Below are 27,504 nucleotides of genomic sequence, written 5' to 3'. Positions count from 1 at the left end.
TGAGCTCGCGCAACTACAGGCTTTATACGTACGAATTAAAAGTCTGTTTCTGGAATAATAAAAAGTAATGTAAAAATGAATAATATAACATAACCCTAATCTTATTAATGTTATGTAACATAAGCTGCAGATGTTAGCAGGCCCAGTACCTATAGATCTGCAGGTATCTCTGGGGCAGTAGGATCCATCTGTTAACAATACAATATACTGCTGCTCATGGTCTCTGTCTCTCTGAAGGAAGTTCGTGGTACTATTATACTATCATGAGGAAAAGGTCTAGATCTGAAATATCTGAAAAGTGCCTAAAGTTAGAAAACTTCTGTAGTGAATTGCCGCTAAATAAGTAAAAGACTGACTTGACTTAAAGGGATAGTTCACCCAAAATTCAAATTTCACTTTTTTCACTCATTATCTACTAGAGTTGTCACGATACCAAAATGAGTAACCACTGTACTATACCAGACAAAGTATCACGGTTCCGGGTAATATCACGATACTGCAACCATTTTTTTTTTTTTATTATTTTTATGAACTGCAATGTATTTGTACAAGTTATAAATACTTATTAATTATTTATAATGTTGTTTGGTGCTACTTCACCATAATACTGGTGAAGTAGGAATGAGACTGAAACACATATTTTTAAATAAGCAATAAAAAACAAATAAATGAAGTTAGAATTTATATGGTTGAAAATAAATAACCATTCAGTCTCTTGCACATTAATTTATGTTTAACAAATATAAACAATCAACTTAGGATAAAAAGAAATCCGCTTTCTTTTTAAAAAATCTATTTGACAATAATGCTTCTTTTCCAACATAATAAATCATAGAGGACAAAATACAATGAACAGGAACTGATTCCCTGTGAAAACTATATTTTTATGCATTTTCTAGGTGCTTTATACTTGGACATCCTTTAACTCTTTATTCCTCAGCCTGTACACGGAGCATATAGCCTGATATTAGCCAATGAAAAAATAAACAGAGCTAAGTGCTACTGACGACGACACCGCGGCAGACTCGCCGCTCGGGCCCGGTGCTTCTGCCATGGTCAGTGTGTTTGTCTCGTGTTTGTGAAGCCATGTGCGCGTCTGGGCGAGACAGAACTTTAGCTCGTTGTTTGTTTTGAAGCGACTTTCTATCGAAGCGGAGCTGTCTCAGCTGTCTTCATGGAGTCCGTGCTTGCCGGCATGAACCACGAACAGCCAATCAGATAACAGACGGGCGGACCCCAGCGTGCGGAAACAGCCTATCATATCCCCGGACATCACCAGTAACAGGCAAACAGCCAATCATTCAGCAGCTGTGTAGTTAGATTGCAGTGGGTGCATGTGGGTTTTGTTTACAAGGGAGTAACGTGCAGGGAGAAGCCGAGAGGAGAGGAGGGGCGGCCGCTATGTAGCGTAAACTGGCACCGTAGTAGTAATCCACGGTAGTACCGTCATGTAGAATTTCTAGTATAGTAGGAACCGTTACGTTTTGGCACTGCGGGGTACCGTGGCTACCGTGGGTATCGTGCAACTCTATTATCTACTCACCCTCATGTGGACTAAGTGCTGGGAGAATCCTCCGCGCCTTCTCTGAGTTACGGGGGGTCCGCGCAGCAGTATTTGTCCATATGGTTGTGAATGGTGCTCACTTTTCTTCGTCCAAAAAGACACACCAAAAAACATCCAAATACCTCCATGCTGCTTGTCTGTAATGTCCCTCTTTTATTGAAGCTCCAACATGAGAAATTGTTCTGAAAAAAATTAAATAAGTCTATATTTTAAGCTTGTTTGTAGCGGAAGCTCCCAGTGTCTCAGTTCACTGCTCGCACTGATCGGCGGAACAATTTCTCATGTTGGGGCTTCAATACAAGAGGGACATTACAGACGAGCAGTATGGAGGTATTTGGATGTTTTTTGGTGTGTCTTTTTGAGGCCCATTCACAACCATTATATGGACAAATACTGCTGCGCAGACCCCCCCCCCCCCGTAACTCAGAGAAGGCACGGAGGACTCCCGGCCCTTAGTCGACATGAGGGTGAGTAGATAATGAGTGAAATTTGAATTTTGGGTGAACTATCCCTTTAACGCCTTTCAAACCCAACCAGTTAAAGGCAGGCAGCCCCTCCCACTCTGAGCCCGGAGTTTTTCCTCCCTCTGTCACCAAGTCCAGGTTAAAATGTCCTGGATGCTACCAGGTCAGAGGTGGCAGTGATGTCACCAGCTACTACCTTTATTATTACTGTAGCCTTATAGCTACAATACGAGAGGCACTTGACTGCTTAATTCATGCCATGTTCTGTATGGCTCAAGAATATGTTTGCTGACAGTACAAGTATTTTCCTAAACATTTAATTAATATGCAAATCAATGCAGCAGCATGACCTCCATATGTTGAAGCCGTGGTCTCTATGATGCATACACCTTATGTTCACAGGAAAAATCTGCTTCCTCCTAATTAAGCCAACCAGATCTTTAATTAGCAGTTTTTTTTCCATACAACATATCTGGTATAAGTATTGATGAAATCAATGATACCTTCTTAATAAATTAATATGCAGTGATGCAGACCATCTCCTCCATATGGACTAGACTAGACTACCTGTGGTGGAAGTGTCTTCCAGCGTGTTTTCCGCTGTGTCATGCTTTAAGTAGCTTCAATGTGTCTACAGCAGCGTGACGCCATTATGCCCCACATGTCCCAGGAGCTTGGCATCAAATTCGATAAACTTTTAAACCAAGTAAGAAATTAGGTGACATTTACACACAACCCCAGCGCAGTGCAACTGAAGCACACATCTTTAATCTGTCTGACTTCAAAGTCTCACATGTGAAAACTACTGCAGTGAAAAGCTGCTATACTACAGTATATAATCCCCTGGCATCTGTATGTACGATGTGGTGCTAAGTTTCCTAGAGACAGTCCAGCAAACACTTTGTTAATCCTGCTGCCATATATACTGTGGAATGATAACCAGCTGCCGTGAGCCAACAGCCTGGATCTCAAAGTCATAAATCGAATCAGCATCAGGGAAGTTTGAAGTCCTGACTCAGCGAGAACAAAAGCAGAGTCCTGCAAAATTTAACCTTCCAGCTACACTGATAACAAAATAAGAATAAGCAGTTTCTTCTTATCCTTATTTCAAAACAGCACAAAGTTTTATCTTTGACAGCCACAGATCCATTTCACTATAGGGGCAGAGTCCAGTCACCAGCATGCATTTGGTGTCCTGCTCTTGATGTGAGACTGAAATGTGTCTCTATGAAGCTGTAATAAATAGCAGGGTTGTTGCCCCAGCAGGTCACAACACCAGCTCAGTCCTCAGTCTCGGATGCTGCAGCATCCATACAGGTTACTGATAACACATGTGTTTGATATCATTCATAGCAGGGCATTTATCAGTTATATTGCAGTTTTGTACACAGATGGGTGACAGATTGGAGTAAAATCAAGCAGCCAACTCACTCAGACCCAAAAACTGCAGTTCCTTGAATGGCCACTAGAGACTGGCTCCAACAGTGAGTAAGTCTCCATAGACTCCCATGTTAAAATGTCCCACATACAGCTGAAACAAGTTTACAGCCGGATACAAAAAAAAACGTTTTGGTCTCTACAGCTAATTTTTTCTGTCATGACAACTGGATGGGGGTGAGTGTTTATAGGACTCAACTCACTCAATTACATTTTATTAATGCTTTGGTTCTGCCCGGTTGCTTCAAGAGATAGGTGGGCAAGCGTAACAATCTAGTTTCAAAAACACTCCTCAAAAACCTATAATTGACGTAACAGAGGCCATATTCATCATTCATCATCTATGGGGGATTGTAGACTGATGTGCCAGATAGCACTCTTCACTGATCTCACAACACCATGTGAGGGAATATCTTTCACGGACTTGTGTGATCAATGAAGAGGAACACACACTTTGCTGCTCTTGTAACATTAACGTACTGCCATCAGGAGGTTGCTGGTTTTATACTCACATGGCACCAACATGTGGCACATCTGGTCCATCAAAACTGGCACTTGTTCAGTTATATTAAGATTGAACTGAGATTAAAAGGTGAAAGCAGCTTTGCGCTCCCTGGCTCTGAGGACGGCAGCGTCAGTCAGTCTGTTGGTCACTGGGTCGGACAGCTGTCTTAGTTACCTTCACATCATATCTGATGTGTCATTAAGATGTAGACTGATCAGCTCTATGACATTAAAACAGGTTTTAATGTGATGAAGTTTATCTACAACAAACATTGGCCAGAAACAAGTGACTTGTGGATATATTGAAGGATTTATCATCTCTGAATGACTACGCTGAGTACTTAAACATGTTTTTAATATCTTATTTCACATACGCAAACGCAATAAAACCGTGGCAGGAAGTGGGGAATAGGCACTATCAAAGAGTGGCAGCATCACATGTTGCTGCAATTTGTCTAAGTTTAGTTGTGAGGCCATAGACAAATGTACACTGGAAACTGCATTCCTGCCTTAAAACCATGGCTTAGCATTGTCTGCAGCTATTATCCTAATCAGACCAAGGGGGCCCTACAGTCTCAGAGGGTAAGCAGTGATGGGAAAGTTGGGGGGGTTGTTGGTGTTAGCCAAAAGAAAATCTCAGAAAATCATCCAGCATGACAAGATAAACTGTTTGAAGTTTGGCCCAACTTCCAACAGACCTGCCAAGAGAGCATGGAGCAGAGATGAGCCTTCACATATTCATCCATGTAAAAGACGAAGGACAGATTAACAAGTGACTGAGAACTGGTGAAGTGAAAGTGGACGAGGACGATGTCCATCCCGTCCGTTCACATCAAAGTTCACAAACTTTATTAGAAAAAAAAGCAGAAAGCGGTAATAAACAAAACACCAGCATCACCATCACTGCTATCCTGACACAACCCCGGCTCATGGTGTGTGTGTGTGTGTGTGTGTGTGTGTGTGTGTGTGTGTGTGTGTGTGTGTGTGTGTGTGTGTGTGTGTGTGTTTCTATTTAAGTCTCCTGGTGGTAGAGAGGAGGGACAAGGGGAAACGGGACATAAATATTCAGCTGAGTTCTTCTTCCCATCACTTTGTGTCTGTGTCCACAGCATCTTCACCGAGAGGTAAGGCCGTATATCTCTCTGCAACTATATATCTGACATGGAGTTATATACATGACAGGTCACACTGGATTTGACTTTTTAGTTATTCCAAAAATTGGTGTTTTACTTTAATTGTTGATGAAATCTAAAGATTATTATATAAAAAAAAACATTAATTATGTGTAATCTAAAGAAGTTACATGTAATTAAAATTTCTTGTACTGTTTGACCAATAATAGACATTCAGTTTGACCAAGCCGGTTTACAACAATTAGTCACATTTCAGTGGTATTTTTTCACCACTTTTGTTTAAAACTAAAAATTCAATCCCCTAATAGATGCATCTTAATGTCCGGTTAATGACCAAATTAATTAGTTTGATCACTTTGAATTAGAAAGTTTAGAAGAATATCAGTTTGCTGCAGATATGATGATTCTAAATTATTATTAAATGGATTAAACATCACATGAGCACAAGCCATTTCACTGCAGCACAATGTAGGGACTGACACAGCACCTCTACTGTACTTTACAACTCCAATTATGTTCTGAATCAACAGACAGAAGAATATTAGAAACACAGTTTTTCCTAATGATCCAATACACCCAGACACTCCACAGCATAAAAGCATGGTGAAATATACTGTAGAACTAAATGAAAATGACAACTAATTAATTTGCTAAGCATAACATCTATATCCAGCCTCATCACTGTTGGATTAAGTGTGTCTTTGTCTTGTGCAGGCAAGTCTTTATGTTAGAAAGTGTAGGTCAATCAAAACAAGCAGCTGATTAATCAGAGAATTGATCAGTAAAGTTACAATTTGATACATGAGCTGTAGTATAAAACGGTCCGTTAATTACTGCGACCTACTCATATTTCTTCTGCCTTTTCCCAGTTTCATTTTTCAAAACAAATATTAGTTCAGCTCTGGACGCAGCCTGGTGTTGATAAGTGGGGGTGAAATTGGGAAACGTTATCTATGTGGAATAGCTGTCATGTTGGGGCCTTGCATGTGTCTCCCTGTCTGCCATCACTCTGCTCTGTGCCAGGGGAGCCTGCTATCAGCACTGGGAGGTGACTAGCCGACTGTGTCCAACTGGCCCTGTGCACACAGACATAACAAACGGCCGACAAACAAAACTAAACAAGGCGTGTCAGAAGTCACGTCCATTCATTTCAAGATCTGCTTCTATTTATACCGTACATCTCAACTCTGGTAACACTATACAGTTGGCTGTGTCGTGGAATGTATGAATAGTGGAGCTAAAATGGAAAGCACACTAAATACCCTTGGGGCTCTTGACCCAAGCGGTCCCCACTGTCAAGCACTTCAGAAGCAAAGGGTTTTATTTCTGTCTTCCAGGGGGGAACTGAAATATCCAAGATGCCAGAGAAAGCGTAAGTGGATTGTGTTTCTGTTATTTTTTCCATTTCCAAACAAGAGTATCAGTTTCACACAGCAAGTGAGATTCATCCATACAAAGACACAATCAAAGATAACATGGCAATTATCAAGGACAAGTCATTCATCTTGTATCAATAACTGAACACTAAACTTTGTGTTTCTTTATCTTCTACCCACAGACCAGAGGTAAGAGCTTTTTGTTTTGTCTTTTTATTTTGTTCTCATCTCCATCCATCCATCCATCCATCCATCCATCCATCCATCCATCCATCAATCCATCCATCCATCCATCCATCCATCCATCCATCCATTCATCCATCCCTCCATTCATGTATAAGGATTGTTCTCCCTTTACTATACTATAGTATTAACATCAGTAGTAGTATTATCTGTAGTGGCATTGTAGTAGTAGTACGAGTACTATCACTCCATAAGTAGTAATAGTAGTAATAGTATCAGTAAGTAGTAGTACTGTATGAATAATAGTAGTATCAGTTGTACAGTACTATGAGTAGTTAGTATCAGTTTCAGTAGTAGTAGTAATAGTAGTAGTATCGGAAGTATGAGAAGCATAAGTAATATTGGTAGTATAAGTAGTATCAGAAGTAGTAGTGATAGTATGTGTAGTATCAGCAATAATAATACTGCTAGTAGTAGCAGTGTGATCATAATAATATAAGATAATAACTTGCCTGATAAAATGTCATATTAAAAACCATGACCCTTGCCTTTGCAGAGAAAATCTAAAATCTCTGCGTCTCGTAAGCTCATGCTGAAGGTGAGTCCTCAGCTCTGACAGCACAGACACAATCCAGAGTTTGTCAGACCCAGAGCAGATCAGAGCGTTGTGTTAAGTTGTGTGGTGTTTCAGAGCTTAATGGTGGCAAAAGCCAAGGAGGAGCTGGAGCAGGAGATGGAGGAAAAAGAGGAGGAGAAGGCAAAGCACCTGGAAGACAAAGCTCCACTGATGCAGACCAGTGGCATGTCCTTGGCAGAGCTTAAGGTGCAACTTTAAACACACAATGTCGCTATTTACCAGAGTAAAGTGGTGGTACCAGGAGGCCTGTCACAATTATTGCATAATTAATGACATCATCCCGTTGCACCCCCTCCTTCTGCTACAGTTTCATGACACATGAGTTGAGTGCAACAAACTGTTTATCTTAATTTCTAATATTTGACAACCGCATTTTCGATTGAGCATATTGAAATTGGCATCATGGATTCATTTGCAAAGCCACTATTGTGGCATAAAATGATCAGAAAAAAGACAATTAAATCGATAATCACAATTATTTGTTCAGCAATTAATCGTAAAAATAGAAAGTTATGATTGTGACAGCCCTAAGTTCCAGTGTTAATTAACATCTAAACTGTTTTCTGTACAGATGTTATGTGAAGAGCTGCATGCTAAAATAGACGTGGTGGATGAGGAGCGCTACAATATCGAAGCCAAAGTCCTGCACAACTCCAGAGAGGTAACAGAGCAGAGTTAGGAGACAGCACCGTCTGCAGCTGATCATCCATCCACAGTCACAGTAAACCTCCTCCTCCACAGATCAAAGACCTAAACATCAAGGTGCTGGACCTGCGAGGCAAGTTCAAGAGACCCAACCTGAGGAGAGTGAGGGTCTCTGCTGACGCCATCCTGCGCTCACTGCTGGGCTCCAAACACAAGGTCTCTCTGGATCTGAGGGCCAACCTCAAATCAGTCAAGAAGGACGACACGGAGAAGGTACTGTAGGTGTGGGGGCCGCGGTTAAGATAGTTTACATGATGACTTTGGCCTTTTGCTGTAAAGAAGGGGGGGCTGTGATATTTTATGTGGCAATACTGTATCAATACAGGGGCACCAAACATCAATCTGCTATTATATAAATTACATATTGAAGTTGCTGGCACGAGAATACTAGAGTAGTTTCTATGACTGTGTTGGTCAGTGTGTCTGCTTGATCCATTTTTGCAAGAAAAAAAAGACATAGATGAACAGACTGAGAACTTTGTCTAATTAGATAAAACAGATGTTGTTTTTCATTCAGGACATACATCACAATGTATTACAATATGTTATTGCAACACTCAGGACATTGTGAGATGATTACCGTGCTATTATATCCTGACTTTGATAACATGAAAAAATTGTACTATTAGCTATATATTCCCACTCCTTTTAATTTGCTTTGTTGAATTGCTAAAATTCAACGAAACAGAAGTTAAAACATCAGATTATGTTTGTCTAAAGTCAAACTTCAGTGTTTTTGGTTATAGCTGAGGAGATAAAGAGATAAAGCTGAATACATGGACTGATAAGCATAAATTAGACATTTGTAATTGTGTAAAGACTATTCCCAGGACTTTAAGCAAAGACTCTCCAGGTGGGCTGAACACACTGGACTAACTCATGTGGGTCTGTGCGCTCTGCAGGAGAAGACCGTGGAGGTGAGCGATTGGAGGAAGAATGTGGAGGCCATGTCCGGCATGGAGGGTCGCAAGAAGATGTTCGATGCAGCAAAGGGCCCCACGCCCAGCCAGTGAACCAAGGAGCTCCACTTCATCACATGTCAAAAACATCACGTCCGCTTCAAAACAAAGAACTCAAACAGCACGACGTTTCAAAGTCTCAGAGATATTTTTTTTGTTATTCAATTTTACAGTCCTATCTTTTTCATATACCTCTCCCATTTCCTGTATTTTGTTTCAATGTTACTGAAATAAAGCAGCAAATGAAGATTGTTTGTTTTTTCAATGGTGTACAAAGGAACGGTTTTTACATGAACTTATCAATCAGTCAACGATTTTTGACACTGATATGCCTGTGTTGTTTCACACCTGCAGCAGAAATAAACCACAGGTCTTTAAAATTGATTCCAACTGCCATCAGTGAAGTGACAACAAACTGTTCCACTGGTGCACAGGTAGGTAGGACCCAATTCTCAAAACACAGCAGATATGGATGAGACAATTACAAATAAACAACAAAACCCAATCTGCAAACATGGACAGCAGCATGAGAGCAAAGCACTTAGCAGCAAGAGCATATGACCAGCAGCAGCAGGAGAGCTAACACCAGCTAGCAGGTGGCAAGAGCAGTCCGGCTACCTGCCTACCTGCAGCAGCAGCAGCAACAGCATTAACAGCAGCAGCAGCAACAGCAACAGCATTAGCAGCAGCCTGCAGAGGAGCAGCGGCCATACCTGGCATCTCAGCGGGGAATCAGTCGTGTGGATCAGGGTCTACAGTCCGACAACCGAAGTGACAGGAAGCACCAGGTGGAGGCAGCAGCAGAGAGAGAACCGGACCAACATGACACGGTGGAGACACGGTGTCCGGACCGTCGGTGAGTCTGTGTCACCGTCTCATGTTGAGAGAAGCAGCGGCAGCAGCGGAGAGCGGGGCGGGGGTCCCGGCTCAAACTGTCCGCCTCACTGCGGAAGGTGCGCGTGATTTGGGCTACAACATGTAGGAGTTTGTCACGTGGTTCATGAGCTAGCAATGAATGGTGATGATTTTTTTTAAAAATCTAAACAAATGTTCATACAAGTGCATACATTTATGTAGGCTATATCTATCTATCTATCTATCTATCTATCTATCTATCTATCTATCTATCTATCTATCTATCTATCTATCTATCGAGAATAGAATAGCCTATACTTAATACTTTATTAATCCCTTGCGGGAAATTCTTTCGTCACAGCACTCCAGTGTACAAATAGGAGTCCTTGGGCCAGACCAGATATCGGTATCACTTAAGTGGGCAAAACCTTACCTATACTAAATTGTTTTTAGGGTCAATATAAGTAAATTAAAATATGATAGCCTTTTCATAGGGGCAGCTTTTTAAATTTTTTCCACCTTTTGTTATTTTCCCGTATAGGCAGATTGTCATTCATTCTAAAAAGAACACAGATAGCCAATAAAACATTAAAAGTCATTTAAAGCAGAAGTAAGTGGTCCGGTCGTTTTCGCTAATGCTGCGTTCCTGGCAGGCTTTTGAAATCGTAAATTACAGCTTCAAGTCACAACTTACGACTTTGTAGCGTTCCAGGCAACCCACTCGTGTTTTTCCGACCTGTTTTACCGGTGAAAGTCACTATAACGGCCACTCGTAACCAGTGGCGGCCTTAGACATCTGGGGGCCCGTTTCAATATTTCATATGAGGCCCTACCCTGTTAAACATAAAATTATTTGCCAGCTATGTTCCCATGTGTCGCTGATGCTTTAAACCCTGAAAGGACGCAGTAACGCACTAACCATGCATCACAGGTACGCACAACACATTAAGTGTTAAAATCACTATCAGGGCAAGAAACCAGGACTTCGCAGAAAAAACGAGGACTGAAGTTGGTTTTCATCAAAAAGCAAAATCATTATGTAGCCTACATTTTCAGACAAACTACAGGCTTTAACAATATTCTGAATTTAAATTGGCAACAAAAGTAATGAGAGCAAAGTGCTCCGTGTTATTTCAGCACCACGACCACGGACAAGGAAAGGACGAGACATGCGGACAGACAGACGTCTACAGGCGCTGATCCTGTCGGTGCTGCGGTGCTGGAGCAGCCACTGGAGGCAGACAGCTGTCTCCTCCATTATTACAATCTGTAAATAAGCTGCCAATAATATCACATTTTAGTTGTGCTCTCGCTGTGTTTTATTTCTCTGTTAAGTTAGGACGTACTCATAGATCGCCTGTTTGGAGGCATTTTAACCCGAGGAAAAAAAGGAAAGAGGAGGAAAGTGATTGACAGACGTCAATCATCAGGGTACGCAACTGGGCGCACGTCAGGAGGAAAGCAGGAAAAACAAAAGGACATTAGAAAAGGAATAATACTGGGAGAAGGAAAACGAGGGTCTATTGATAGTTTGCGGGCCGTTTTCAAAGGTAAGCCTACGTTGTTATTGATATTTCCTGCCGTATTATTAATTAGGAGCGATTAGTAGGCTACAGTCGCGGTGTGGCATGATACGCGCATCAGTGGTTGTAGAGCGGATCAGGGGTCGAGTGTGTGACCGCACGGTGGACAGAGCTGTTTGTGTGTGTGGTGGATGTAGGCCTGTGTGTGTGTGTGTATGATAAGGTGAAACCTATGAATTATTGTACTGTCTTTGACTTGGTGGCTGGCAGCTGGGGCCCCCCCTGGTGGCTGGGGCCCGTTTCAATTGAAACGGTTGAAACATAGGTAAGGCCGCCTATGCTCGTAACTTCCGACCGATGAACTCGTACCAGATCGAACTGGTACCACTTCACGGTCGGAAAAATACGGGTTTCCTTGAACGCACCATAACAGTCCTCGTCCCTACGTCGCCACATTCACGGCGTCCCTTGGCTGCACACACAGCCCTGCATGCCGTTCTCTCTCCTCATTGGATAAAAACTGTAGGATACGATAAATGTTTTCTCCTCGGCTCAGAGCAGAGCAGAGTGACTGACAGACCCGTGTTTCGGTCCAAACACTCTATGTAAGTGATTGCTGTCGGAAGATATAACTATTTAAGACTTATATTAACACAAATCTATCACTTACTTCTGCTTTAACACTCTTTTTGGACATCACACATCATGTCACAGGGGACCCCAACAATGGTCAAGTGAAACCAGTACCTTTGTAAACACACCCACTAGGGATGCAAATTATCGAGTAATTCATTAATCGATAGTTGATAGACCTTATCGATCGATGATCGATTAATTGATAAGCGGCGATTTTCCTGAGAACCTAAATTTAAGGGGAAAATTCCTTATGGACTTTACACTAGTATTTGTTAATTTATTTTAAGAGCACAGCACAATGAAAATGTTTAAGTAGCACGTTATTTGGGACAGAGAGCTCTGAGGTTGAAGTCCTATCATAATGAGATGAGATGAGGTGAGAGAGCTGCGTTTCCATTACAGATTTTCGCAAAATAAAAGCGATATTTCTGAAACTTCGAAAAAGTGCAATTGCCATTTGCGGGTGTTTCCATTGAAAGGTATTTTGCGAATGAGCCGTAATGCGTCTTGCGTTTCTATGGTGACGGCAATCTCAGCTGCCGACAGCTGTTGCTGTTATTGTTATTAACAAAGACGAAAACAGCGCTTGATTGCTGAAAGGCAAAGCCCGTGTGGCGCTGCAGCGGCCACAAGTAAGGACGCACTCACACTAGGGCCAGTTGTTCCGTACCGCGCTGAAGCCCGAATCCCCCCCCCCCCCCCCCCTGTCCCCCGCTGGCCCGCACTCACACCACCTCCAACCCAAGCTGCTCAAGCACGGCTGCCTCCGTTGATATAGAGGGATTATTTGTTTACCAACACAGCGGATGTGCGCTTTAACCTGACTGCAGAAAGAACGGAGCCTTTTAACACCAGCGGTGATGAGGCGCTGACATCAAGGTGGTTGTGTCCACACACCCGTACTGGTTTATGTGACTTAAGGTGACATGTCGGCGCAGGAGGGAGTGGGAGCGTGGATGCGAGCCAGTCTCCTTCAACCATGCAGGGAAAAGGGGAATGATAGGAAAGGGTTTTCTAATTTATTGAGAAACAATGCCCAGGTCAGCAATGCATGACAATAAACATGTGGTTCATTTGTCCCCTCAAGTTACATAAACCAACACAGCTTGGACACACGCGCTGTTCTCCGCGGCACCGCAACGAGCGCTTTTTTTTTCTTTTCTTTTTTTTTTTTTTAAATTAAGCTCCGGTAGCGACCGGCTAAACTACGGTAGGATACTGTAAACCAGCGCGGATCCGGTGTGTTTATCAAAGCTTGTCCGCCGTGCTGAGGCACCGGGTCAGTTTGAGCTGCGTTCAGGCTGCATTACGACTCCTCAGGCAGCTCCGTGTCGGCGGCTTTTTGACTCGTTACTCACCGGTCGTCTGTGTGTTAGCGATGGTACAGCCTGAGTCCCGTAACAGTGTTGTCTCTTTTCACCTCCTCTCCCTCTCTCCCTTGTGTGCTGCAGTGCGCAGCGCTGCACACGTTTACACAGAGATCTGCTACATTATGTCGGCTTTGCTTGTTTACATTTCACAGTAAAACTCCCATTGAAAAGGAACGATTAATTGCAAGTAATTTAATTTAATCGATTAAATTCTTATCGACAATTAATCGATAGTCGATTAATTGTTTGCATCCCTAACACCCACACAGGTACTCTGGTGACCACTCCCACAGAGGTTAAATACCTGGGTCTTACTCCACTGTCTTTGTCTAGCTAGTGTGTGCGGACTAGTGAGACTTGTTGCGTATAACTGATGAAGCCCCTTGGATAAGAGGCGAAACGTCTTCCCAGATAAATATAAGACCAGTTGCCTACGATTCAGTTTGCCCAGAAAAGAACGATGAACCTGGATGAATGAGAATATCCATAGACATCACACATAGTTTTTTCATGGTCCTTCGAGCCGGAGCGAGCACCCATGCTGGAAAATGGACCCATGACCTGTTCAGCAACATGATGGGAGAGAGCAAGGAGAAAGGCCACAGTGGGAGAGAATGCCTCCAAGATATCTACAGACTTAACTTTATGGCAGGCCTCCCCAACAACCACAGGCCAGAGCGGCACCTGTATCACAGCCTCCTGAATCTGAGGCTGGAGTGGCACAACTATAATGGTTGGTATGGTTCCAGTCTTGATGGACAGAGTTGAGCAGTATGAGCAGGGTTACTCGGAGGGAGATACAGATGAGGAATGTAATATAGAGCCTCAACAGACACCATATGCATCTAACGACCCCTACTGCCCCCCAATGTGAGAAAGCCCAGTCTGAACCTAACCTATCTGAATCAGCACCTGTACCTGCTCCGAACCCCAGAAAGGTTTCCCTGTCTTCCAAAACATTTTTTGTTTTTCATGGGTACTGCTGAAGATGGCTCTGACTTACTTGTTGCCAACAGAGGAACCTGAACTGTAAAAATTTCATATCCTATTAGATCAGTTACAGCTCCTCTCTGCCCGCCATATTGCCCTTTCCTATGCACATGATCCACAACCATTCACTATGGCATTAGCAGCCTTAGAGTGACAGTATGGTCAACCACACCAGCTGGTCATGAGAGAGATGCAGACCATTTTAAATCTTCCTAGAGTAATTTCTGGAGATGATGCAGGCTTTCAGAATTTTGCAGTCAGAGTGAGATCATTGGTGGGAATGTTACAATCACTATGATCAAGAGAACGCATCGTCTCAGCATTCTGTGTACCTGTGATCTCCCAAATTCATTGTTCTTTGCATTCTTGGTATTGAGAATTTAACGTTGTTAAAGTGAGACTCTCTAACAAGGACAAAACCTTTGATACCTATGCCATCTTAGATGATGGATCTGAGTGCACAATGTTGTTACCTGGAACAGCAGAATATCTGTGCTTGGAGGGAGAGCCTGAGCAACTTGAGCTTCGTACAGTGAGGCAACAGACCGAGAAACTTGAAGGAAGGACCTTAGATTATCCGCTGCCTCAAGACAGGGCTTTCACATCCACCACCTTTTGTTCACATTTTGTTGATCTGCGTTCATCATTGTTCAGTTACCAAAATAAAGAACTGATCCAATGTTTTAATGTACACAGTACACCACATGGTTGTTGAGCTGGCACCACCACCACCACCCCACCCAGCATAGTTTTTTCATTGTCAATATCTATCTATCTATCTATCTATCTATCTATCTATCTATCTATCTATCTATCTATCTATCTATCTATCTATCTATCTATCTATCTAATTGGAATAAGGTATTGGGAAGAAATAAAATTTGTCAAAAAGTATCCTTAATTAGAAGATACATTGCAATGATTTAGACCTGACCATCGGATAATTGAAGCTTATTTACACCTATATTTCAATCAGGATAGACCATTTACGACAAGAGAGCCAGGTTTGAGGATGAAGATGAAATTACATTTATTGTGCACGAAATAGACTTTGGCGCTTAGACCACGGGTGTAGACCAGCTGAGTAAACTGATCTGGGGATGAGAAGCTTGCATCTGAAGTAGTTATATCCCCCCGGGCCTAGACACTGGTGGTGGTAGGGAAGCTTGAAGTCGCCTGATGAGGGAACTTCTCGGTTGAAGATCCAGGTTAAGACAGTCTGTATCTTGATGGAGGTGGTGCCGGGGTGGAGGTGGGCTGAGAGTTTTGCAGGAATGACGGCTGGATGACAGGAGAGAGAGAACTTTTAAATTTGATGCTAATGACTGATTGGTGGAAGGGAAAGAGGATGGCAGACTGTGATTGGCTGAATTATGAGAATGAGGGTGGAGCGAGAGGACAGCAGGAAAACAGGGAAAGAGCTTTGAGGCGTGCTTAAAGAGATAGTCTTCCTGTCTGAACTTTCGCTTAGCTTCATTACTGTAGATAAATTACTTGAAACACTACTTAACGGTTTATTACAAGTCTCTATGGCTGGCCAATAGTTCAAACACACCCAAAGGAGAGGATATGATGAAAGAAAGATGAGTTCCAAGGAAAGCACTTTTTTCGTTTTTGAACAGCAACAGTCTATTACTTTAAAGGTGATAAATACTATAAAGCTGCCAGTCAGCAAGGTCTATCATATCAAAACTTAATCTAGGGGTGTGTAGGAATAAAAAAATCACAACTAGAATTTGCCCTCCCAGGTGATACCGATATGTGAAATTTTGGGTCTTGGCCCAAGGACTAAAAGGCAAAGAAGAATATTATAGCAGAATAATACAATACAACAAGTTAAAATAGGAGAAAAAGATAAATTACAATGAAAATATTATAAAAATTTGTTAAATATTACCAGAATTACAAAGTTAAAAACTATAAGAATAAATCGAATCTATCTATCTATCTATCTATCTATCTATCTATCTATCTATCTATCTATCTATCTATCTATGATGAGCCAGATGAGCTCAAGGCTAGAGTTATCTCATGGTTTCTTTGTGCAATTAAATGAATAGTGAGGCTTTGAAATGTCATCCCATGAAGGTAGTAAACCTTAAAAATACCACCCAGTTTTACTAATTAATATTCTGATGATATTTCTACTTCTGAATCCGTTGCCTTCCTGGATAAAGAGAGATTGTCAAAGACAATTTTCAACCTTGTAGTCTGGACAGATGCTCTGGTGTAGTTCTCCTCTCTGCCACAGGGGGGCACTATCAGCTAACAGGAAGCTTAAAGACACTGAACGAAATTTTCCCACCAACAAGTTTGAGCCTGGCAAACTCTGTTGTTTGTTTTGATTGACTCAGGTGCCACCGTGCCAGACAGGTGGGGCTAGCAACAAATAGAGTCAGGAGGCTAGAGGCTGTTCAGTAAAAGTAACACACTTGAAACTCAATCCTATGATGGCCTGACATGCTGACACTACACTTTGTCTTGGTTGCCGCCCAACAAGAAGGATGTCAGAGATGTGTCTGGCAGTCAAGCCTTTTGGACCTACATTCAGGAGGAATATCTTAATGAAATATTGACATTATGAACTTGAAGGATTTGTTTGTTGATGTGGCTGCTCTGGGGGCTCTGTGATTGAAGTAATCTGTTCGGTAAACCACAGTAAGTGGCATTCAGGTGATGCCACCTTTTACCTTGTGCCAAAACATTGCGTCATAGAACTAATACTGATTTTACCTGCATTATGAGTGTGTGACTTTCTCCCTACATCCTTTGATGTAGAAAGCAGGTCAACTGACAACACCCCAGTCTGCATGGAACAAACAAACATTTAATTTTCCATTAACGCTAGAGAAAGGACAGCTCAAATATTTGGCACAGCCCAAACACACACACACACACACACACACACACACACACAAAGAGACAAGATAGACAAGTGTTGACATAGTGTAAGAAATTTTTTGTATGCAAATTCCTGCAGGTCAATATACATATCATGCATGATTTATTTTTATTTGCACCGACAAACATCAGGCCTACAAGTGGTAACTGGTTTTAATGTTGTGGCTTGTTTGTTGTACAAGCTGTGCATATGCAATCCCTCCAGCTACTGTGCAGCAGCATCACACCATGCAGTCACATTAAATCCTGCTGCTGCAGCGTACAGGGGGCTGGCAAAGGGAATCTATCCCAAGACAGACGTGTGTACACACACACACACACACAGGCTTCCCTTTGACATCATTATTTGCCTCATCAGTCATCATCAGTCACCTGTTTGATCTTGTGAACTTGTTTTCTATCTAATAAAGTCAAGGACACATGGATGAAATATCACAACACATCACTGCTACACTGCACATTTAACACGCATAATTACAGATTATTAATGTTATTATCCCTGGAACAGAAAAAACCAAAGTAGACACGCACATCACACCAACCAACCACCAGCTGAGTACAAACAATAAGCAAACGGAAAAGAACAAAGGTACTCGCGACTCTGCAGGACTCAGCGTAATAATTTATTGTGACGTACGTTTCGAGCGTACGTCACAATAAATTATTACACTGAGTCCTGCAGAGTTTGTTCGTACTCAGCACCCTCGTTGGTGTGATGTGCGTGTCTACTTTGGTTTTTTCTGTTACAGCGATAATAACATTAATAAGCCTATTATTTTTATTTTATTATTAGCCTATTACCTTTATTATTTTCAATTATCTCTGTAACACCAATAACAAAAGTAACAAACATTTAAATACTCAGTGACCATTTTAACTGTGACCTGACATGAAACATTTGTTATTGATTAGATTTCTGAAATTTTGACCCATTTAACTTCTTTTATCATTATTATTTTTACTATTATTGTTGTTGTTGTAGCAGTGATAGTAGAAGTAGAAACAGCAAGAGAGGTAGAAGTAGTAGTAGTAATAGTAATGAGAGTAACACTAGAAGAGCTTGTAGACTAATTAGTCTATCATCATCATTCTTCTTCTTATCCTCTCTCTGTCTCTATCTCGGCTGCCCCCCTTGATCCTGGTTGTCCACCACATGCTTGTTCATGGGTGTGATTCATGAATTTGCGCTGCATAAACAAAGTGAATTGAAGTGACTTGCTTGGACAAGAGTGAAGACTTGGTATTATCGGACTTCCCTCTGCTTGAACACGTCCTCAGAAAAGCACAAGGCACACAAAACAAACAGTCAAAGTTCATGCAGTTACGTCGTAGCTTTAGCCAAGTCTTGTGTGTTGGGGTCAGACACATTATTACCAAAAACCACTGGGAGCACCATGGCACCTTGGCAGGCTCTATACAGTCTGTTGTTCGATGACAGACTGTTGCGTGTGAGGACAGAAGGGAGGGATGTGAGATTAAAGGTGAGATGCAAGAGATGGAGCCAGTGAAGGATTTTCTTGTTACTTAAGCCTTCAACCCGCTGCAGGAATCATGCACAAATTATTTGCTTGTGCAACACTTGGCATGGTGTAACCCCCGACTAGTTTAGGGAATAACTGTAGCTGTTACATAATGCTGTGAAAGATAAAGCTTGTTGCTGATCAGCAGAATTATAACAAGTTTCTATAAATGCATGGAAACCAGAGGAGCTCTGCTCGTGTATCTGTGTACACAAAGGAGTGGGTTCATTTTACACAGATTATTTCTAACCTCCACATGCGTCTGCCAGACCCAGATACTGAAACCCAGCGAGAGCAGTAATCCTGTGGCGTTCGCTCTGGAGGTTTTTGCTGTGTAAAAATAGACAATGCAAGTCCATGGAGAATGCATGTTTTCCCATTCTAGCTAATGCCATGTGCCATCTGTTTGCAGGTATGTGCCCACCCATTGTAGACATGGGCAGCTTGCCGCCATGTGATCCACCGTTGGGTTTAAAAGCTTATGGCCAACAGAGAAGGGCACAGTATACAATTCCCCACAGAACCCCCCAGTCAGAAGCACACGTAGCACTATCTGGGTAAGTCTGTGTGTTTTTTCTCTCTTGCATGTTGATTAACAGTAAATATCGTAATAACAACATCTCAGTGCACTGAACTGTATTCACTTGCACAGGTATTGAATCCTTAACATGTCAGACACAGAGGACGCCGCATACGAGTGAGTAAATGCAACATTTCTGTAGAGGAGAGCAAAGTGATGCCGGCACAAATGGAACCAATAGTAACAACTGTTTCTTATCTTCTTTCAGGGAACAACGTAAGTCAGTTTATCTGTTTGCTTGCCACACATACACATGCACACATATAGTTTGTACTTACTGTGTATATAGGCTGCAGATTCAAACAGCTGCATGTTGTCAGCGAGAGACTGTGGCTGCATAGCTGCTTCAACTAAAGTATAAAAAACATGAAAGAACAATGCATGAATACTGTGATAATGAATGTATATATACTATATTTATATAGGCTATATATGCCCATGTTTAATACACGAGTGAAGTACATTGCAGTAGCTGACCTCTGCTCTTTACCTTTCTGTGCGGTGTGAAGAAGAGGAGGATATTGTTGGTATGTACTTTAAAACGAGCAATATCTCCAAATGCATCAACTTTAAGAGGCTGGTCGTGTTTTCTTTTATTTCTGCCACTTTGTTACCCTCTTTACACACCTTAAAACATCATCAGTTACTTAACACGTTGCATCTGCTAAGCTGCTGGCTTCACTGCACTGCACACTGTATTTTTGGCATGGATGGTGCCACCGTAGAGGCAGCTGCTGTCGTTCAGCTTCACTGCCAGATTGACCTTTGTCCTCTCAGTCAGTCCCGTGGCTGGAGATAGATTCACCTTGACTCAACATCCCAGAGGACCTGTCCTTTCAGCTAAAGCGGCGCGATGGGCTGCCATATCGCAGAGATAAAGAACCGTACCTCTATTTCTGTCTCCGTTGTGAGGCTGTCTCTGTACAGCCTCACTGTTTCCCAACACTGAGCAGCACCTGTCTCCCTCTGTGTGTGGAGTATAGAGCCACTGTTAATGTAGGTCAGTATGCTCTCAATGGAGGGACCTTGGGGAAGATGGAGGTGCAAGCACAATGCTCACTTTCATTTTTATGCCTGTTCGAGGTCTTCTAAACGCAGGTCGGCTTACCTGCTTTGCACTAGAGAGAGATTGAGTTCCCCTCTGTGGCCAAAGAGACTAAAGACTCTCTGTCACGTTTCCCCCAGTGAGGCCAGGCAGACCTGGGAACAAAAGGCACAGCACTGAGAAATTACTTTGGAAATGGTGCAAAGGCTAAAGGAAGCAGTGAGAAAGCTGGTGGCAAAATGGTAAAAATCAATTCCCTACTTCAGTCAGCTGCATCTGTTGTAATGTACATCTACTATTACTGCACTTCTAATTTTTAGTGAACCTCTCTTTCCCCAAAGAAAATAATTTTGAAAGACTTAAGATGTACAAATTCCTTAAAACAAGAAGATACGGTGCTAATTAGGTCTAATATTTTTTCAAAGGCATCGTCAGAAATACAGATGGCAGAAGTAATAATTGTGACATTGTCTGCATGCTAACGACATACTTGCTTTGCACAGAAGAGGAGGAAGAGGAGGAAGAGGTAGTAGATGATGAGGAGGAGGAGGAGGAGGTAGAAGGTAGTACTGCTTATGCTAATGTATGTTTGTCTGCATGCCAACATTAAACAGACATGACTTTGTCTTAACGCATCATTCACAACTTTGTTCTGTTGTACATTTGAGAGAATCCAATGGGGAAATGGGGAGGCAGAGAGAGGGGGATGACAGACATGAAAGGGCCGCCCAATGCAGGATTCTATGTTCTCTATACATGAAGCGCCTGCTTAACCTCCTGCACCTCTAGACGCCCCAGGGTTTTTAGATTTTTAATTTAGATTTGGAGATTAACAATAAATGTAAAGATTGAGTTGCTCTGAAAAAAATCACCATTTATTGGCAAAGTGAAAACATCAAAGCCTGGGAGAGAAACATGATACTACCGCTGATATCACACCTGTACCAGAGAGCCGTCAAATTTTCCATAGGGGTACATTTACGACCTAATTATAAAGTGATTCATGATGTTTGCGTAAAAGTCCCTTTACAGCTCCTGGGCTCACTGTATAAAACATTTTGTCTTTTTTTTTTTTCAAAATATTTTTATAGAAAAATACAATAAGATATTTCCAATTACAGGGATACAGTTATCCTTTTCTTTTTTTCTTTTTTATACATATACATATATGCATATCCCTTATCTGGTGTTCGGGTCACCAGTGACCCGTTTTCAGGTTTTAAATGCATACAAGTACCACCGAAATTTGTTTATAGCATCAAGGCTTTTTGACTGTGTCAGGAACCTCAATTTAAACAAAATAAAACCCCAAAAAAAATTTTCACAAAATTCTAAAATGTTCTGGTTAAAATTATGATGTTTGTGGTGTTCGGGTCAATGTTGACCCGGTTATAACGATAAGAACAATAATGAGAGTTCAAACTGAAATCATAAGTGCAAAACCAACTTTTTCATGGATAAGGAAGCCTAACAACGTAACCAAGAGATGAGAAACAAATGGAATGATAAATATTTGTTTCAGTGTGTTTTACAGCTGATTTAAGACTCGGGTCAAAAGTGACCCTAACACCATACTGTAGATGGTAGTGGAAAGCTGACAAGAGGAAGGTTCAATTAAAGCCAATTTGTCTACTGACAAAAAACGGCCCAGGGACCCACACCAAAAATATTTAAAGCAGTACTAAAGAACTTTCAGTTTTGGTTGAGTTTGGCGGCGCCTGTGGACCAAAGCGGTAGTGTTTTGCCTGAAGGAAGACTCCATTTCCCATGAACACTAGCGTGAAGCCCTGTAAATATCCTGCATTAAAATTAACAGAAGACATCAGAACTAAGTTTCTGTTTCCAGTGGATCATTTCAAAGTGAAAACACAAACATAATCCATTGCTAAAGTACCGTTTTGCCTGTTCCCTCCTCGTCGTGACTCGCAAAAGTGAAAGTGAAACTTAAGTGAGAGCAGGGTTCCTACCATGCTCCTCAAAGCTGCTTAGTGCCAGAGAAAGAGATACAGACCCCCTCAGGCCATGACAGAGGTGTCATTCAACTTGTTGTAAGTCAATGTGTCATCACAAAAGTTATGAAAATATTTTATGAAGGTTGAAAAGTTACTTAGTGCTGGTTTAAATCAATATTTTCATGGATAAGGAAGCCTAACAGTGTAACCAAGAGAAGAAAAGCAAATTGGATGTGTGATTTTAGTGTATTTTACAGCTGATCTAAAACATGGGTCAAAACTGACCCGAACACCTAGATGGCAGTAGAAAGCTAACACAAGACAAAGGATATGTAAACAGTCACATATACACATACACAAACGAAAATGAACAAACATTTTTTCTTTGTCTGTGTTGAGTGATATAGTTCAATGAAGATAAGTAAGTGGTAATGATTGACAATAACTACACACTACGAAGCATTAAGCATTACTAAATACTTAATTCATCATGTACTGTATAAAGTTTCATTGAGCATATTAATCCAGAATCCGGTGTGTAGTTATTTTATAAGTGTGACCGAATAGTTGATGGTGGAAGAAGTGATGGACATTTACTGTGACAGACTAATGGACAAGGTTATTCTTTGTTTCTTTGTAACCGGGCGGGAAAACACGTACCAGTTGTCTGTTGTGATAATGTAAAGCAGATTTCTGTGGCTCCCAGAGAGAAACACACCTACATACCATTCAAGTTAAACAGCACTGACAGGAGATGGTCAGAGACAGATATAGACAATCAGACCCTGAATTACGTAAACCAAAGACTGAGATTTATTCTCGTGTTTAAAATTCTGTGATTGGCCATCAATCACTAGCATCAAATCTGAAATGACATTTTCACAACCATACGTGCTTTTTATAACCTCAGTCTTCCTGGACAAAATCAAACAAACAAACCAATTTGAACACATACTCTTCAGGCGACACTCACATCTGCAAGACTGCCTGCAGGCGGATTAGGAGGATCCTGACCTCTGGTCAGTCGTCTTGTCCCTCAAGCCTGTCAGGAGCGTCTCATTCTCCACATGTCTGCTTCTCTAAATATTGACTTTGCACTGACCTTCTGGTCTGTCAACAGATGGTGAGGAGGACAATGATGGAGGTATGGACAGGTTGTGTAAAAAGCACAGACATTATGTTGAGTGACAGAAAAATGTAGCTTTGTGAGAATTTTCATGGGTGTGTTTAATACATTGCTTCATAAACTAAAGATTTTGTTTTCTGTTTTCTCTCTGTGGTTCGACAGATGATACAAAGCCTAAGTCAAGGTAAGAATATGATTGTAAATATCATATTTATATATAATCTAAAATACAATTCAGTAACACTTACACTCAAATAAAAACATTTCTACAATTTCCATCCTCCTCAGGCCTGGTTTCGTGCCCGGTCTGGCACCTCCAAAGATCCCAGATGGAGAAAAAGTGGACTTTGATGTAAGTTCATTTTAGGACATAAAGTTGGATCATTTTTCAGCTCACATTTTGATCTCTATCCCTATCATTTCAGGACATTCACAGGAAACGAATGGAAAAGGATCTGACTGAGCTGCAGTCACTGATCGAAGCTCACTTTGAGAAGCGTAAGAAGGAAGAGGAGGAGCTCGTTGACCTCACAGACCGCATTGTACGCTGATATGTCACTTTCTTGCTGCATGATCACACCTGAAGTCTTTCAGCTCTGTAACAACTCAGTTCCATTTTATTTTGAGTTAAGAGGATTTGTTTTGGTCTATTGGTTTTTCCTGTGGCAGGAGAAACGCAGGTCAGAGAGGGCGGAGCAGATGAAGATCAGAGCAGAGAGAGAGCGGGAAAGGCAGAACAAACTGAATGTGAGTCAAGTGACATTTCCAGATAATAACTGTAAAACAAGATCACACATCTCACAAGTTCTTGCAAGCCTCAGTCACAAATCTAAAGGCCAAACTGGCTTTTTACAATTACTGTATTATACTCACCATAAGGGTGCATGTATTGCCTTGGGGCTGTGCGCCTGAAAATTATATTTACTTTAACATCTATCACATAATGTCACTATGAAAATGCAGATTGAGCAGAGATCATATTGTGCTGTTTCTTTCCACCAGGAAGAAAAAGCGAGGAAAGAAGAGGAGGAGGCCAAGAAGAAAGCCAATGATGATGCAAGGAAGAAGATGATTCTGTCCAACCTGAGTTTCACTGGATACAAGGTGACAGTTTTGTCAAGATTTAAAACAAACTGGTTGACAGATTCCCGCAGGTTACCACATGAGCCCTCTGTTTGTCCAGCAGACACAGCCCGGAACAAAAAAACAAACGGAGAGGGAAAAGAAGAGAAAGATCCTCACTGATCGACGCAAGGAGTTAAATATTGATCACTTGAAAGAGGACAAACTGAAGTAAAAAAACAAAAAAACAAAAAACAGACACAATAAGTTCTCAGTGCTTTATCAATTGCTGTTGATTGATTAGCTGAATCTTGCCTGTATAGAGAGAAGGCTAAGGAGCTGTGGGACTGGATGCGCCAGCTGGAGGGAGAGAAATTTGAGCTTCAGTACAAGCAAACAAAGCAGAAGTATGAGGTAAGATATCTCACATAACTACAGAGAAACACCTTCTGAATGAACAAATTCAAGGACACCGGCCTTTATACAATGAAACCATCTACAATAAAAGGTCAAAGTAAAAGTAGAAAGTAAAGGAGGTACACAAAAATACTGTAATATCACTTTAGTAGTCATAGTCCATGCACATTTTTCTTTTTCTTGTAATTTTTTGAAACATGTCTTTGCACAGATCACGGTGCTGAGAAACCGAGTCAGTGATCATCAGAAAGTGTAAGTATGTTTTAGTGAAAGTCACATCATGGTACACACTATATGATTTTTATTCAGGGCAGGTCCGACATATTAGACATGGAATCAAGTACTTTCAGCAGAAATCAATGCATTTTTTTTCATATATAATAGAATATAATAGAAATACAAACTCAAGTACAAGAAGGAAGGAAGCCCCAGTCAAGTAAGTAACACCCAATACAATACCACCCACACTGATTGAAATATTCATCCAGTTTCCACCACTTCCCACTTCTCCAGCAGCTTCTATTGTTTGAGGCAGCTGTTTGTGCCAGCTGCCTGATAGCAGGACTAAAGTTTCCTGGACTAGAAAAACAAAAACAGGCAAACTCACATGAAAGGTGTTTTAAATGACCGACTGAAGTAGGCCTACAACCATGCCCTCAGTCTCAACTTGGGAGATGGGCTGTCATGGAAGTACAACAGCTGTTAGGTCTCATAAGTGCTATGTGATATTATCCATGTTGATGTGGCTCACAATAAAATAGTGACTGGTTGCTGCTGCAATTCAAATCATGTGAATCCTCTCTCCTGATCTCCTGTAAGCTGTGTTACAGCAAAGGCTCACACTGGAGCAAAACTTTAACCAGCTCAGACACTGGTACTGTAGCACTGGCTACGAGTCATTCATCGTTTCAATCTCCATTTTTTAATAGAGCCTATTATGTATATACTTAAATCAGTGTTTTTCAACCTTGGGGTCGGGACCCCATGTGGGGTCACCTGAAATTCAAATGGGGTCGCCTGAAATGTCTACAAAAAAACGAATTATTATTCTTTTTAAAATATTAAGAACATGACACAATTTGAAACAACTGTATTCTATACTTTCACTTCTTGAATATAAATCGAGTTCAAATAAAATGCAGCATAAAATTATCTGAGCTGGCGCATCTTGATTGACAGCCGTGATCGCGGGGTCGCCAGAAATTTGTGATGGGGTCACAAGCCAAAAAAAGTTGGGAACCACTGACTTAAATGCAAGAGTTGGCAAGTGTTCAGACATTCAGACATACATGAAAACCTAATTTGTCAATTGACCATTAATTGTTAAATGCATTCATAAATAAGCTGTGGGTGTCAGGTAACAGGGGTAAAAATATATACGCTATGACTTTTTCAATAACTTTTACTTTTTTCTTTGTGAAATTCTACAGAATTTTATGTCCTTGTGCAAATGTTAATCTAAGAGAACAGTAATCACCCTTTGAACTTCTGCTTATCTGTACTCGCACAAGTAATAAAAAGACTTTCCACTGACCTAATGAGATGTAAAAAAAATACTTGTATGATTCCTTATCAGCTGCCAGTCTAATAAAAGCTAATAAAATTGATAAAATGTCAAAAAATAAAAGGGCTAATCAATAAACATCAAATTAATAATGATAAGGGTAATAATGGCAAATTGATATCTACAATTTCCTCTCTGCAGGAATTTTCCTAGAATAATATAATTAATTATGTTGCAAATGCTGCAACATGTAAAGAATGAACTGAATTTCTGAAGAGCATCAATCACTGAGAACAAAGACACAGAAGGCAAAGTCAACACAGTGCTTGCAGCCACATACCTCATGATGTAAGGTTCACCACTGATGCATTTTCAATGTGAAGAGAATAGACAAGGTTCAGTATTACAAGTTAGACAGGATATCTGCTTTCTAATATGTCTGCACTGTGTGTTCACTTTACTCCCAGTTCAAAGGGCGGCAGGAGCAAGCGTGGTCTGAGGAAGTAACATCTGCCATCAACAGGAAGACATCAGTGAAATCAATGAGAGACAGATACTGAATTTTAATGTTTTTTTTAAAATACTTGAACAATGCAAGTTACAGCTCTGAAAACACCCTAAGACGTTCTTAAATAAGATATCTGTGAAATTAAATGCAGCAGTATATGTGGTCTCTGATCAGGCAATGTGGTGCAGCTTGTGTATTTTTTTTTTAAAACCAGGATTTGAAGTGTCTAACCTATTGTAATGACTTTAAAGTCTGCAAGAAATGCACTAATGAAGCAGTAACTAATTAACAGGATGTGTGTGTAGGACTTTGTGATTGCAATGAATATAAAAAGACATTTTATTTAATAAACCGGGTACAGTGTGTTATTCCTCCTAAGCCATGATTTATGGGAGCCTTACAATGAGCACTCCACTAATAATTAAACCCACACCTTTAATCAAGTCAGATTGTATTTGTTGGACCTATTCATGTGTAGTTTGCTTTGAAGAACCAGTTCTTATGGTTTGCAGTTTCACTCAGATTAGTGTGCCAGCTTTGCCTCTTTAGAGGC

At 41.1% G+C, this 27,504-nt stretch overlaps 3 protein-coding genes across 4 annotated transcripts in view; 2 read left to right on the top strand and 1 right to left on the bottom strand.

Moving 5' to 3' along the window:
- nav1b (neuron navigator 1b) overlaps positions 1 to 9,787 on the bottom strand; it is a 98,813-nt gene extending 89,026 nt beyond the window's left edge. The window contains exon 1 of the mRNA XM_085777039.1: positions 9,676 to 9,787. The gene's annotated coding sequence lies outside the window, so the exon portion shown is untranslated. The remainder of the gene's footprint in view (positions 1 to 9,675) is intronic.
- On the top strand, positions 7,131 to 9,209 carry tnni1b (troponin I type 1b (skeletal, slow)). Its single transcript, XM_085777038.1, has 5 exons — positions 7,131 to 7,259; positions 7,353 to 7,484; positions 7,870 to 7,959; positions 8,040 to 8,216; positions 8,906 to 9,209. The coding sequence occupies exons 1-5, from the start codon at positions 7,251 to 7,253 to the stop codon at positions 9,014 to 9,016; spliced, it is 519 nt and encodes a 172-aa protein (XP_085633164.1). The 5' UTR covers positions 7,131 to 7,250; the 3' UTR covers positions 9,017 to 9,209.
- A 13,771-nt stretch (positions 9,788 to 23,558) lies between the features above and the next one.
- tnnt2b (troponin T type 2b (cardiac)) lies at positions 23,559 to 27,297 on the top strand. Of its 2 annotated transcripts, none has more exons than XM_085778078.1 (9): positions 23,559 to 23,644; positions 23,749 to 23,812; positions 23,886 to 24,002; positions 24,130 to 24,207; positions 24,463 to 24,564; positions 24,647 to 24,753; positions 24,846 to 24,936; positions 25,151 to 25,191; positions 26,911 to 27,297. In XM_085778078.1, exons 3-9 carry the CDS (start codon positions 23,904 to 23,906, stop codon positions 26,948 to 26,950), a joined length of 558 nt encoding a protein of 185 aa, XP_085634204.1. In that variant the 5' UTR covers positions 23,559 to 23,644; positions 23,749 to 23,812; positions 23,886 to 23,903; the 3' UTR covers positions 26,951 to 27,297. The 2 variants fall into 2 exon arrangements, with proteins under 2 accessions (XP_085634204.1, XP_085634203.1); XM_085778077.1 differs by having other exon boundaries at positions 24,644 to 24,753; positions 26,911 to 27,296.
- The last annotated feature ends 207 nt before the right edge of the window (positions 27,298 to 27,504 follow it).

This window comes from Trachurus japonicus, chromosome 5 (assembly GCF_045865225.1).
Source record: "Trachurus japonicus isolate A0001 chromosome 5, Traja_1.0".
Lineage (NCBI taxonomy): Eukaryota > Metazoa > Chordata > Actinopteri > Carangiformes > Carangidae > Trachurus > Trachurus japonicus.
Note: the sequence above shows the minus strand (reverse complement) of the source record. Positions and strands in the feature narration are given on the sequence as shown.